At 41.5% G+C, this 15864-nt stretch overlaps 1 protein-coding gene across 1 annotated transcript in view; it reads right to left on the reverse strand.

The window, feature by feature from the left end:
• Piezo2 (piezo type mechanosensitive ion channel component 2) overlaps positions 1 to 15864 on the reverse strand; it is a 405018-nt gene that overhangs the window by 165295 nt on the left and 223859 nt on the right. Inside the window, 1 exon segment of the mRNA XM_037197168.1 lies at positions 8587 to 8629. Within this exon segment, the coding sequence (XP_037053063.1) occupies positions 8587 to 8629 (43 nt within the window).

The following is a 15864-nucleotide window of genomic DNA, read 5'->3' on the forward strand; positions in this document are numbered from 1 at the left end:
TGCTTTCTTTCAGTCATGGTTTGAAACAAAAGTTTTAATTAAGGATTATATTTTTCTTTCCTAAAGAAAAACAGATCATTTTCCCAGATGCCTATTAAGTGATACCACTGCTGGGATGAGTGAAGGTCAAGTTGATTATTTCAACAGCTGGAAACTAAAGCTCTAGGTAAAACTCAAGAGTTGAAAAGTGTAAATCACCTGCATTGATTTTACACACACACACACACACACACACACACACACACACACATGCACAAACACACACACACATGAGCATGCACACACACTCACATTACACACATTCACACACATTCAACATACACACCACACTCACACCACACACATACATCACACCCACATTCACACATGTTCAACACACAAACACACTCATACCACACCCATCCAAACACATTCAGAGATGGACACATATACACGAAACAAAGCAGAATATTCTCTCCTTCTCCCTTTCCCCCTCCCTCCCTCCCTCCCTCCTCCTCCCTCCTCCTCTCTCCCCCCCCCCCCCCCCCCCCCCCCCCCCCCTCCCTCTCTCTCTCTCCCTCTCTCCCCCATTTCCTGAACTGAGTCTTCCACTAAATCCCAAGCTCAATGCTTTAGTTAGGATGCTGGATGGTTGAGCTCTCAGGTTTCGCTTGCCTTACCTCATCCCCACCCACCCTCCATGCTGTACCTGCCTGCTGGAGCCTTTTATAGGTCCCCCACGCTTGCAAAGAAGTCCTCTAACCCACTGAACCATTGGCCTAACCCCTGCTCTAGCCCCTTACTTTGACAACTTTTCTAATTTTAAAATAGGTTACTAAACTTTTCAGGAATGTTTATATGCTCACTGTGTGAAAGAATTTAGAAGCCCTTCTTCCAGAAGGCCAACATTTATTGTAATGAACTCACAAATAAAAACATCATGAAGTTAGGCTGTAGCTGGAGTATTCATGTGTCCACCTGGCTCCTGAAGCCACTCAGACCCAATTAAACACATAGATTCTTATATTACTTATAAACTGTATGTCCGTGGCAGGCTTCTTAGTATCTAGTTCTTATATCTTAAATTAACCCATTTCTTTAATCTATATGTAGCCACGTGTTCCATGGCTTTACCTGTTGCCTTTACATATTGCTCCCTGGATGGCAGGCTGGCATCTCCTGATTCAGCCTTCCACCTCCCAGCATTCTCTTCTCTGCTTGTCCCACCTAGCCTATACCTCCTGCTGGCCAATCAGCATTTTATTTATCAATCAATTAGAGCAACACATTCACAGCATCTCCAGCATTAGGTTAAGACAGTTACTCCAACAAGTGCTTTCATTACAACAGAGGTTTTCATCTTTATTGAAAGATAGCTGACAGGATGAATTATTTAATGAAAATGTCTGTACTTGCATACCCCTGTGTGAAAATTATTGTTGGCTTATAAACTATATGGCTAAGTTCTAGTTGAGGCCACCCTCCTGATTTTGTAGACATGATTAAAGCAATGAGGAAATTTGAGGTTCATGTTTTTCCTTTCTGGAGGCTCCTCAGGGAGGCAAGACAAAGAAGTACCCACCTTGATATAGATGATTGTTTCATTTTATACATTGTAGTGCACTGACTTAGGACCCCAGTTTGAAATTTCAGAAAACAAGTCACTTTGAAAGTACAAATCTTTATTTTTCTCAGTAGATAGCTCTCAATTCTCAGGTTTAAGCATGGAAGAACATACCATGAAGCCATCATCCTTAGGGCCTGCATTTCATTATTTCTAAATACTGTGCATAACATCAGCTGAAGAAATGATGTTAAATTCCATCACCCAGTTACTAAGTTGTAAAGTTGGAGGATAAAAACCTTTTAAATTTGGCCTGAAATTCTCAAAGGACTTACTCCTTCTCCAAGGCAAAGCTGATAGTAACTAAAATGTACTGAGAAGGGCAAATTCCACAAAAGCCAGGGTCTGTGTCAATGACCCTAATAATTATTTAAAATGTTACCTGTTTATCAAGCATCTATTTGGTGTTCTTTATTTCCCTATCCTGTGGCCTGAACAAAGGGCTGTGAGGTGACAAGGGGAATTTTCCCCAGGAAGCTTGGGATAATGCTAAGACCCAAAGGCAAGGAGGGACTATATGGTACACACATCACTATAAACATCAAACATTGTTGGATCCTAGAGGCAGACAGGCAGTGTTGGAAAACAGGAGAGAAACATTTAAGAGAGTTCTGACAGGAAGTGGATGGGCATGAATGACTGGAGTGTCTTGGAATCATAAAGTAGGGCTGGAAACATGGCTGAGAATGAGAGTATCAGTCAGCTTTCTACAACCATAAGAAGACACAGGGGACAGGCTACCTTATAAAGAGAAAGTGTGTTTAGTTTTAGGGCTTCAAAGCCCACACCTGAGTGGCTCTGCTGGCTTGTCCTCCATCAAGTGCCTAGTGGTGGAAGACAACATCATGGCAGATGGCGATGACAGGGATATGTGTAGGCTGAAGGAGTACATGGAAAAAGCCCTTCAGAGAGCTAGAGGGGCAGGCACATGGGGATAGACTCTGACTGTATTATAATCTGCTGTCACCAGAAGTACTTCAGTCCTTCTTGAAGGTAGCACCTATTACTATCTACTAATATAGCCAACCTGGAGACCCAAGCCTCCAACACATGGACCTTTTGGAAACCCTCAAAGTAGATCTGAATCACACTGTAAGGTAAAAGGAACAGCATGACCTTCCTGGACTGGGCTACAGTATCATAAGAAACTGATTTATTTCCTGTATCTCTCATCAGTTAACTTGGCTCATCAAGGCAGATGGAATACAAGGTGTTCCACCAACAAAGCAGGTACGGATCCCCTCTTATTGTGACAACTTGGTAGCTGCAGGAAGGAAACTTAGAAACAGAGCAGGGTGGATGGACGATCAGGGGAATGAAGGTATTTTGCACAGAGACACAAAGAATAAAGCCACACCATCTTCTCTGCACAACAGGTGTGGCCTGCCCCAGCCACAGGTGGCCTCATCATCCGGCACGGTGCTGTGTGGTAATGGTGAGAAAATGCTATATCCCTTCTGGTCCTGTTGAAGCCCCCTCTCTAAACACTGTAGCCCAACACCCTCTGCAGCCCTGTCAGGAAGCCCTTCATTCATTCTATGTCCATCTGACTAACTGGCCCATGTGGGTACTGAGAAATGAAGATCAGTCTATCTTAGATGGTTAAGGGCTTTCCTATTTAAAAGAGGAGACACAGACATGAGTTTCCAGACGGTGCGTTACATCTCATAGCAGGAGAACTTGACAGTTGTCATGGGGAAGTCTGGGCATAAAGGTCAGGAAAGACCTAGCAAGCAGTCAGTGCAGATTAAGATGGGCCCGAAGGGTGGATGTTTCTCCATAGTGGGTGCAGCAAACCTAACAATGCACAGAAGGTGGCAGGAAGCTGTAGTCTCCCCAGAGACAGAGCCAAGCCTCTGAATCATGTCTCCCTACATTGGGAACAATTCTAGGAGAATGTGTGTTCAGGAGAACAGGCTCTTTTTGGTGTTTCATTTTACATTTTAAGATGTTCTTTGGAGTGACAAGGTGTTGCATTCCTCGATCATAAGAAAGCATCGCATAAAACACATACAATTGTGCTTAACAGTGATGTCATCTGAGTCTAGAAGCAATAACACACATTTACCGAGGATAAAGTCTTGGCTTTGGAAGTGAAAATAGGCAAGAGATCAGTAAAAGCCTGTTATTTTTAAACAGGCTGCAGCCAGCTTGACCTGAAAGCAGGAACCTGTCATTCTGTGGGCAGGCTGCTGGGCTCCAGGCTAATTAATTACCTGATGAATTTTTTTCTCAGATGAAACCTGCAGCTCACTTTGGAAGGAGAACCCATGTCTAGCCCCCATTTTGATTCGATTGTGGTGCATTTTGCTTAGCATTCTATCACCTTTCTGCCTTTATCCCAAATGCTACCTATGGAGTGTGAAGCGCAGTGGCAAATGCAGGTGGAAGCATTTAAAATCCAGTGCACAGTTCTCCAAGCACATTGGACCTTACTGAAGCAACATGTGCTACCATTGACACTAGACACAGATGCACACTGGCCTGCAGAGTTCCAGGGCCTTCATCACATTGTGTCCAAATGAGAACCTAACCTTTGCTGTTAAGCCACTGAGAATTTGAGCCATCCTAGTTCAGAACTCTTACTCAGAACAGGAAGAGTGCCAGTGACTTTACACTGTCAGACCTGTCTAGCAAAACTGTGAAGAGGCCAGCAGATGGATATTTACAATCATAAACTCTGAAAATTTGTACAGAAAGCGAGGTTTCTGAATGAAATCTAAATAAGTTAAGCATGTCTCTTCTATGTTAACAAATAGAGTTGGCTCTTGTTGGGTGAATATTAATATTGTAATATGTTGGAGGGGCCAAAAAATGAAGGAACCCACACTCTGTAATCTCCTTTTAGGGCATAGCACACTTCTGTAATGAAGTCCTGGTGTTCTCTCTCTCTCTCTCTCTCTCTCTCTCTCTCTCTCTCTCTCTCTCTCTCTCTCTCACTCTTTCTCTCTTTCTCTCCCTCTCTCTCAAATACATTAAAGAAAGTCTCAAGCATTGTGCTGTTTCTTCTGTGTAGGTCAACATTCAGCTCCGAAAATAAATAAAACACTGATTGGCCAGTAGCCTGCCAGGAAGTATGGGATAGGCAGGACAAACAGAGAGGAGAGGCTAGGAGGTGGAAGTCTGGAGAAGACACCAGCCTGCTGTCCAGGGAGCATCACGTAAAGGCAGCAGGTAAAGCCATGGAACACGTGGCGACATATAGATTCACAGAAATGGACTGAATATAAGAGTAAGAGCTAGACAATGGTAGGCCTGAGCTGAGCTAATCACCAAGCAGTTTAAATAATATAAGCGTCTATGTGTTTATTTTATAAGTGAGCTACAGAACTGCCAGGTAGGACCCGGAGAAAAAAAACTCTAGCTACACCCTAGTGTTGGGAACCAAAAACTCCAGGGATTAACATAAGTTAACATGAGGGCTGTGCCTAGATGGAGTAACCTGCATAGTTTATTTGAATCTTTGTTACATGTGAGACCATAGATAGTCCATAATGGGAGTCCAGAAGTGATGACTATCATCCAAACCTGCTAGTTGCCTGTTTTAGTAAATAAATAAAGTTTTCTTGGAATATAGCTAAACCCACTATCTCTAGCTAAAATGTAGTCCAATAGCAACATTGAAAAGTTGCAAGAAGAATCTTAGTCTTGGAATGCAAAACCCTAAGAGGTGTGTTATCTGTCCCTTTATAGTAGAACTTTACCAAATCCTCACCTATGAACTAGAAATGGTTCGGCAAGTATTTGGTGCATGGCATCTCTTATCATTGAATCATCCATTACTCAAGAAAGAGTTGGTGTCCTGTAGGCCAGGAATCAAGCTTGTTTTCAGTTGTGAAATCATGTGGAAGCATCTTAGGGGAAGCTCTCCCACAAAGTGTTTTTCTTGAGTGACACTGAAGACTCAACTTGTTCTTTATGGAAAATTGGTCCAAGGTAAGTGCTATATAAGGATACAGCAATACCATTTCTTACCAGATTGGAAAAAAAATCTCAAGAGTGACAGCATGCTCTGACACTAGGGAACTGATGTGCATGGCTGATGGGAGTGATGCCACTGACTTACAGGGAGAATTTGGTATATTTACCGAATTTCTGTGTGGATTTGTACTTGTGAGTCTATCTCCAAGATATATGGCAAAAATAAATGTATGTAAGGCTATGCATGGTACCTTTTTTTCCCAACGTGTGTGTGTGTGTGTGTGTGTGTGTGTGTGTGTGTGTGTGTGTGTGTGATAGTATTACTGACCGACTTGATGAACCCATACTCATCTAAAAGAATAGTCTCTGGTCATGCCCTTGAGTAATTACCTTAATTTTGTTAACTAAGGTGGGAAGACCCAGGCTAAAATTGGGCAATATCCTCATCCACTGGGTCTCCAGTTATGGCATGAATAAAAAGGAGAAAGCAGGCTGACCACAAGCATCCATCTTCCTCTTTTGTGATTGTAGATTTGATGTAGTCAGCTCCCCCAGGCATTTGTTTCCTTGACCTCTCCAAAAGGGCTATCCTTGAACCATGAGATAGAATAAATAATTTTTCACTTAAATTGCTTATGTTGAAAAGAAACTGAGCCAATTTCTAAGAGTAAAAGACTAGAAGTATTATATGTTCAAAGATAAGTTAAACCACTGAAATGATACCAAATCATAAACAAAATTTTACATATTATCATTTAAAGAGAAGAAAACAATTAAAAATAACAGTAGTTTACAGTCTTTTAATCATACATATCAATGGAATGTAAAATAAGGATATGCAAATTCTTAAAAGTAGGTCTCATAGTATGATTATTGCTATCTTGCTGGTATTCTCTTGAAAATAAAATATGCATTTGGAAATTAAACAAATGAGTTTAAGAGTTGGTATTTGCAGTACAAAAGAAGATGAAAGTCACTAATCAGAGAGGTTAAATAATTTGCTAAGGCTACACTTGAATAAGAAATATTCTAAAATCAGCATTTATTTTTCTTAGAAAGTATGTTTCCTAGCTCCAGCTACTGGCAGTACGCAGAAGCAATGTTATACCAGAATTGTGGCACATCTATAGAGTTTAGATATAGTTTCAAAGCACCATTCCTCAGGAGAGAGAGGCTCTTTAGAGGGAAAGATGACTATGCCATGAGCCGACATGAGACAGCTCTCTGTGACAGAGACCATAAAGCTCCATGGGTCTGTCAGAAAACATGAAGATGATGTGAAATTGTCCCCAAATTCTAAAAATGGAGTTGCCTAAATTTATAGGACATAGTGAGTAGAATAAGAAGTTGGTACACCTTGCAGAAAGATCCAGAATACTTAACATTCTGCACTCTTTAAGACAACTAACAAACCCAGCTTCTCCAAAGGTCGATGATGAAGAAAAGAAGCCAGGAAGAGTTGTGGGATACTGATCTAAATAAAGAAGCTATTCAAACCAAGAAAAGTGACATTTTTGATGGGATCAGGAAATTGAAATATCGACTGGGCCTTCAGTCATCTCAAGACTCACTACTGTTTGCAGCCTTAGGCATGGTAACGACAGTACAGTTCTGGAGGAAAATGTCCTGTGCGATTGTTGACCTACACAAAAGAAACAGCACATTGCTTGAGACTTCCTTTAATATATGAGAGAGAGAGAGAGAGAGAGAGAGAGAGAGAGAAAAAAAAAAAGAGAAGAGAAAAAGAGACAGAGACGAGAGAGAGAGAGAGAGAGAGAAGAGAGAGAGAGAGAGAGAGAGAGAGACTAGAAAACATGGCTAAGTCTTACTGAAGCTGAAAGGTGGAGATAGTACGTCTATGTTGCTATTTTCCCTGCTTTATGTGTGCCTCAAAGTTTTTATAACATGAAGGAAGGATTGAAAGGAAGATTCATGCAGAGACTCCACACTGCAGCCTTCCTTATTCTTTGTGGGGTTGGCCATCCCCCACCCCAATATCCTTAGACTCGCCTCCCTAATATCCTGAGGAACTATCTATGAGAAGTTACAGAAAACCGAACTTTGATGGTTCTGGGCGAGGAGACTTGTGTATAGGGAAATAAACAAGGCTTTGTATCTGCTTAGGAACATGGTAAAGTTGATGCTGTCATGGTGGGCCTGGTGAAGATTGTCTTCTATCACTACTGAAAAAAAAAAAGGAAGTGTTTTTAAGCACACTCTTATTTCCTTTGTATGTTTCAAGTACTCAGCTGGCTTGATAAATCAAATTTTAAATAAAATGACCTACTAAAAATATTCTTTTGAAACCAAATAAAATTAGAATTACTTCTCTCTGGTTCAATGGCTACGTCCAATTTGAAGGTCCTATGTGGGGTGTCACATGCCTCTGGGAGAAAGCCATTTGCTGTGTCTGCCCCCTTCAGTTCCAAGTGCTGGTAGCTCAAAGGACCAGCACTAACCAGACATGGCTACCACCTTCCTGATGCTACTGGGAGTCATCTCCTTTTCTTTTGGGGAAATGTCAGTGTGGAGATGCTTAGGGATGAGTGACAGGATCTAAAACAAGGTGATGAAGGCAAGAGAAGGTCAACTCTACTTGATAGAGTTCTGTAATTATAGAGCTCATCTTTCAGACTCTTTTCTGGTCCAAGAAGCATTCTCACAACAGTGCTCAATTTCTTCTGTATTTCTCCTCTCTGTAGAGGCGAGGATTTTTATCTTATTTGTAATTTATTTTTTTTGAGACAAGGTCTCATGTAATCCAGACTGGCCTCAAACTCCCCATATAGCTGAGGCAGGCCTTGAACTACCAATTTTCCTGCTTCCATCTCTTAGGTGTTAAGATTATTAGGCAAGGTTTTTATAAAACAAAGCTCTAATTTTACGAAGAAAGCGAGGCTCGGAGACATAAAATGATGTCATGCCCAAGGTCACAAGGTCAGAGCAGTGATGCCAAGGCTATCAATTCTCAAGGGGAAATCCACTTAGAATAAAATGGGACAGTGGCTAACGGGGGGGGGGGGGGGGGGCGGAGGCGTGGCGCTGTGCTCATCCCTGCTTACCTTTCAAAGCCAATCTGCCGGAAGGTCTTTTCCCATGTTGAGCCTGCAAGGTAAGGAGACCACAGTCAGCACACTCATGGACTCAGTTTTACCCTGCTGCTTTCTGTGAAATGACTTTTTCCCTCAGTCATCACTCCCACATCCAGTCTGCAGATGGCCTTTGTATAGTTTTGTTTTTCCTTTCATTTCATACTTAATTAATAATACAGTGATACAAAGATAATTAGATTTATCATATCAAATATTCATCATCCCTTTGTAATGCAAACCTTCAAAAATACAGTAGCTTATTGTTCAGTTGAATTTAATATTGCGCAACACAACAACAGAGTTTATCTCTTCCATCAGATTGTAATTTTGTACTTGACCACGTTCCCCTCCACACCCTCTCCAGCTTCTAGGAACACAATTTTACCCTTCTTCCATGAGATAAGCATTTCTAGATGCCACAAATGTTACAAAAGCAAAATCAGACTAGTGGAATTACATCAGACTGAAGTTGGTAAGCTACCGCACTCCAGATACCTCAGTGTGTCCAGCTGAGAAAAAGGTGAGCCCCATTCTCACTAAAAATAATGTAATGAGGGTTGAGAAGACAGCTAAATCCTTGAAGTATTTGCTGGGCACACATGGGGACCCGAGATGGGATCCACACAACCCACAAAAGTGCCAGCTTTTATTAAATACTATTCTGGTGGAGATTGTGCATGTGCCGATGTTAAGGGTTTGTGATAACTCACAGTATTTTTACATTTTTATTTTCGTCACTCTGGCAAATAGTCCCCCATCTGACCCTCAGTCTGGAAGTTGTGTATGCACCAGCTGATAACCACAATAGATCACTTCCTGTTATTTACCGGTGCCTTATTCTGTAAGCACAAGTGGAGAGTTCAACCTGCAATCTCCAGCTAAGAAGATGTTCACAAGTCCAAGGAAACTATGCTGATACTGGCCTCACTTTCTTGAGAATTCTGCCCCACATGCTCGATCCCCAAATTGCCACAGAGATGTCCAGGGGCAGGTGGGCTTCCTGGAGGACAAGGGATTACACAGGACCAAGGAACCCCAGGGGTTGTCTGGACTAATCTCAAAAGAGGCTGAATTAGTCTTGAGGGACCATAAGACAGTGCTTCACCAGGAGGTTGGGTCTATGCTAACTGGTCACAGTGGAGTGTTTTAGATAGTTCGAAAAACTAAATTTCAGAGATGAATGGCATACTGATTTAAACCAAATTCAGAGGTATTTTCTGGGATGAAGTCACTAGGATGCAGCTGAATTCCAATTTGCTTTGGGAGTATGACTTAAATCTAACTAGGCCAGGAATTTCTCTTGGCCCCCAGCCTGGAGAAGTGGCCTGCATATAAAGATCTTCCTTTCTGTGAATGTCGTGCAAGACAACGGAGCATCCTTATCTCAAGAATTCTTTGAAGAGAAGGATCTACTCCAGAAGCCCTACCAGTTCAGACAACGGTGAACACATGCCTGTGGGTAGAAGCCAGGTGCTTGAGCTGGCCGCCACCTGGACCACATTATGAGGTGGGAATGAAGATTCCTGTCAGAGGGTAAATCTGTGGTGAGGAACAGAGCAAGGGTGGGGTGCAGTCAGGTGACAGTGAGAAGGCTTGATGCTGTTCTTCCTGACTTCTGCTTCCGGTGAAACTCAAAACACCTTAATTTTCCTCCATTTCCATCATTTTTTCAGATCTTCTCAATGTTTTCTCAGTTTTCTTCTTCTTCTTTTAATTCGAAGCAAACCTTTTCCCTAACCAATTTCATTTATTGTCAAGGTAAAATAAAAATATAAATGATTTTGAACATGTAGCTTTCACTTAAGAAACAGGGCCTAAGTGATTTCTGAAAAATGTAAATTTAATCAAACAAACAAGAAAAAAATCATAATTTTTGGCTCAAGATGTCTGACAGTCTTTGAAATAAACGTGGTTAAGCCACTGGTCCATGTACCATGGAGACAGCAGAATGCCTCTTCTGTCGGTTCTGCAGCAGCTTGATGTCTTTCACATCACAGGCTCATCCACTCTTGCTGCTGGAACTTGCTTACCATCTGCATGTGCTAGAGGCGTCTGGGAACATTAAAATATGGTTTCTGCCCTTAAGCCCCAAATACATTAGAGGTTTGAGTTTTTATGTCCTTGGTGAGCACTTAGTCATGATAAAATAAGAAATTCTCAATAAATGGAACAGACATACCCAGATCCTTTGGCACAGAGGGTATTTTTGGCAGCTCATTATGCAGTTGCTGAAGAACCCTTTTAAAGCCATTAGCCGTGATCTACGGCGGTAAGCTGATATTATTTGCCTTTGCCAATGCAGACCCTCATGTCAAAAACAGCAGAGAAAACAAAAGCACATGGCCGACTTCCTCGATTGAACACTTTTCAAATGAGATTTACAGGGGTCCCTCACCTGTGGTTTTCCATGCTCTAGTACCAGGAACCCACAGTCATCTGTGGGCTAAAATATTAAATGGAAAATTCCAGAAGTAAATGGCTCACGAGTTTTAAATGACTTTCATTACAGTAGATTGCCATAATTATTCTACTTTACGAGCTGTTATTGTCATTAACCTTATTGAGTCACGTGTAGAAGCAACACTTTATCATAAGGGTGTATATAAGAGAAAACACATAATTCATAGGGCTTTGTGCTATTCTCATTTTAGCATCCACTGGGAGTCTTGGAACATGACGCACCCCCACAGGTGAGGAGGATCGCTGTACTCCACAGAGGAGTCTACAACAGGCCATATTTTCCAGGAGAAGGCAAGCAACAGAACAAAACTCCTAGTATACAGAAAGGGATGAAAAAAATTCCTAACAGAGTTTTTTTTTTTTTTTCCCTTTCCATTCTTGGCCATGAATTAAGATTCTTCACTTTTAAAAACTGCCGTTAGTGCACCAGCCTCCTATTCAACAGAATTGTAATCTAGAGTAGAAGACAGTAGAGTGCAGATGGAGACACGCTGGAGTCTAACAACATTTTCTTGAGAAGGAAGTTCCAATGTCTAGCCTGGGTATTCCCGGGGTGACAATACTCCAGAGCACCTCTAAGCCGACTCCCAAGTAACAGCCATGAGGTCCCCTCAGACTTGTCAGCAACTGTTCCTCACACGTAAAGAGTGCTCTATCTCTTGATTCTCATCTTACAGCTCTGTCTGCTTATTAGCTTTGTAAAAATTATATCAATTTATTTGTGTGTGTGTGCACACGCGCGCGCGAGCGTGCGCGCGCCTGCATGCACGTGTACACACATGCACATGCACAAGTGTGCATGTCATACCACAGTGCATATGCAGAGGTCAGTGGACAACTTGTGAAGTTGGTTCTCTCCTCCCAACACGTGGATGCCAGGGATCAAACTCCAGTCTTCAGGCTTAGTGGCAATTGCTTTTGCCTGCTGAGCCTTTTACCAACCGCTTATTCTCGAGGGTTTATTTTTTAATAGATTTTTTGCTAACAGTAAATTTTGATTTTAGTTTCTCCTCCTCCAACTCCTCTCAGATCCTCCCCACTTCCCCACCCATCCAAACCCACACCCTTTCTTTCTTTCTTTCTTTCTTTCTTTCTTTCTTTCTTTCTTTCTTTCTTTCTTTCTTTCATTAAAATACAAACAGGCAGCCGGGCGGTGGTGGCACATGCCTTTAATCCCAGCACTCAGGAGGCAGAGCCAAGCGGATCTCTGTGAGTTCGAGGCCAGCCTGGTCTACAGAGAAACCCTGTCTTGAAAAACAAAAAAGCAAACAACAACAACAAATAAAAAACCAAAAAAAAAAAAAAAAAACAAAAAAACAAAAAAGAATACAAACAGGCATCTAAAACAACAACAATAATAATAAAATTAAAACAAGCAAACCAGAATTGGACAAAATGACAAACAGGAAAAAAAAAGAGCCAAAGGAAACCCACAAGAAACACATACAGACTCTGAGACATACACATTTACATACACAGAAAACCCATAAAAACAAAAGGGACCTGTAAGCTTTAAAAGAAAAGAAAAAAGAGAAAACTTCCAAAACTATCATTGAGTTCATTTTGTATTGGCCACCTACTGCTAGGCATAGGGCTTTGCCCTAAGTGTGGTTTGTATCCCCGGTGACACTCACTCTGTTGGAAAAAATCAAGTTTTCCTTTGTGAGTGGGGTTATCAATTGAAGACAGCTTCTGGGCTGGGGCTGGGAGCTTTTGTGGACTTCCCCTCTCAGCACTGGGACCTCATCTGGCTTAGACCTGTAGAGGCCCTGTGCATGCTGCCACAGTCTGTGAGCTCCTATGTCCATCAGTCCAGCTGTATTAAGAAGGCCTTATTTCCTTAGCTTTGTCCATCCCTTCTGACTCTTACCCTCTTTCTGTCCTCTCTTCCACAGAGTTCCCTGAGCCCTGAGAGGAGGGATTTGATGGAGACATCCCACTTCGGGTTGAGTGTTCCGAGGTCTCTCAGTCTTTGCACATTGTCTGGCTAGGAGTCTCTATATCTGTTACCATCTGCTACAGAAGGATGATAGTGGCTAAGTAAGTCACTGATCTATGAACATAGCCAAATGTTAGGAGTCATTGTATTGAACTTTTAATTGATATGTTAAGTTATGATTTGAAACATTCTTAAAAATTGCTAGAAAGTCTTTAAAATGCCTTCACCATTCTCCACAGTATTTGTTTTCCTGCAAATTAACAACAAAACAGCTCATATCATTAAACCCTTACAAGTCACTAGCCTACATATATTAGCTTAGTAAATTCCCTTGAACATTTAATGAGGTCACTACTACTATTCTATCCTACGCACAGTTGAGAAAACTGAGGTTCAGATTAATGCTGACTTCACTCTGCTTTGTCTAACATTAGGCACTGTGTTCAGGCATCACCTTCTTTGACAGGTCGGGTGCTTGTCCCAGAGTCCACTAAATTCATATTATTCGTGGCACTTGGAGGTTGGGTCTTAAGGAGGTTATTAAAATTGATAAGGCCATGTGAGTGTGGTTCCTCTATGGCATTGGTGGCTATTGAAAAAGAGAGACTTGAGATGGTACCTCAGTATATCTCCACGATGCTGTGATGCAGCGGAAGACTCTCAACAGAGGCTGCACCATGCCACTGGATTTCAGCTGCAGGAGCTGGTTAGGCTTCTGGTCTTTCGTTACCCAGTCTGGGGTATTCAGTTGCAGCAACAGCTTGCTCGTCATTCCCCTCCCATCACTGTCTCCCACTTGATCTGGCTACAGTACGGGATTCAACCTTTCACCCCCTTTTGCCCTCGGGATCTGATTATTAATCCCAGACACACAGGAGTGGGTATGTTGCAGCTATCTCTCATCATTCCTGTGCGTTTCCTTGATTTTGTTAAATATTCAAAATGCACAACAAGGTTTCAAGCATATAAAGAAATGTCAGTGAAAGGTCAAATATGGACAGGATGGAGCCAAGGTGAGCATCTTTTCTTTGTTTCTGTGGTGTCAATTTGGAGCGGTAGAACTTTATTTGAAGAGAGGCATGGGCCTTCTAATGACCACTCTGTTTCTGCTTGTCTTTCTTTCCTCAGACAAGTCACTCATGGCTCCTGCTCTCTGATATGATGCTCAGAGGATTTCAATGCATTTTTGCTTTTTCATGAATGTTACTGTCAGAAAAGCAAAATTCTCCATCTTCGCATCGAGATGGGAGCTCTTTTCGTTACTGTGTCTCCTCACTGATTCTTTTCATCTGCCATGCTTTTAACCAATTTCACATTCAAACTGCAGAAAAGTAACTGTTTTCCTTATAGTTTCAAGATGTAATAGAAAAAAAAAAAACCAGTGTCAGACAAAGAAAGCATATATTTCTTCTAGTTGAATGGTTTTATACCAAGTGTGTTCAGACACTGAAATGATTTGAACTTAGGCCCGTCTCTGCTCTTTTTGAAATAACTAGCAGAAAAGGGGCAATAATCCACAAAGTGATGGGTTTTGCCAGCATATTCCTATAAAACAGGAGTATTTTCATATAACATAGGAGCTTTCAAGCAGGCAGACATGCCGCCTGGCACAGAACTTAGTGAGAAAGAGCTCAAGTATCAAAAATTATCCACATACAGTCTCTGCCAGAGGCTTCATTTACATCATTTTTTAACTCTTGAAAGGAAAAGATTTTTAAACCTAGTTGTTTAAAAAAAAAAGCCAAGATTTAACCATGAATAGAATATAGAATTGTAGGGGGAAAGTAGATTTTTCTTTCATTTGACCAACAGTAACATTCAAAGTATTCCACAATGAAATACAAATCCCCTCATTAAATAATGGATTAGAAATAATCTTTGACTTCTGGTTTAAAGTAGAATTCAACTGGCAGTCTGAAAGGCTTTCCACTGAAGTAGTTATACACATATGGAAAACACACACACACACACACACACACACACACACACACAGAAGGGGGGAGGGGTATGCATCTATTTTCAAGAACCATAGACTATCTACCAGAACATTGATTTTACTGAACCATGCAGCTGAAATTCTAGTATTCTTTGTACGTCTCCCATAGAAACTGAGCAGACCCAGTGCTCTTAAAGAACGTACAAAGGTATTTCTTCCCTTTCCCCGATGTCTTCCTCTAATTTAGAAGCAGTGACTGTTCTGTAAGGAACAGGTTAATGACCTTCTTCCATAGATGTTTTGTTTTGAGGCAGGCACATACGTTTTCACATCAATCTCATCATCATCACCCTTTCTTCCCTTGACCTTCCCTGTTCACTGCCTTTTCACATCCAATCACACACCCAGACACAATTAGGCAATAAGAGGGGAGCATGATTGGGGGCTGATGGGCAGGGGGACCCCCATGGGATTGCATCTTTTGAGAAATAATGGACTGGCCAATAAAGAAGTTATAGGAACAGTTGTGGACTGATAATTTCTGGCAACTCCCCAACATGAAGAATGGAAACAACCTAAATGAGCGTCCAGTACAAGAGTGTAAACACACAACTTAAGTGCAGTGGCTAGCATGTAATTTACAGTTTTATGTTGACACAGAGCAATGGGAAAACTGAGACCTTCAGTCTTCATGTGATAAGTAAAATTATAGTTGACATGTTGTCATGACCTATTCAAGCCCATGACGTTCCCATGACTTGGGGCTTTCTATTCTTTATGCATCTACTGCAGCAAGAATGTTTACATTTCTTTTATCACAAGATGTTTCAAAATAGAAACTGGAGAAAATCCACAACATTGAGAAAGCCAGGCCAGAGAGAAAACTCAGTTTTTAAAAGGGAGGCCCAAGAAT

Source organism: Peromyscus leucopus, chromosome 19 (genome assembly GCF_004664715.2).
Source record: "Peromyscus leucopus breed LL Stock chromosome 19, UCI_PerLeu_2.1, whole genome shotgun sequence".
In the NCBI taxonomy this organism is placed as follows: Eukaryota; Metazoa; Chordata; class Mammalia; order Rodentia; family Cricetidae; genus Peromyscus; species Peromyscus leucopus.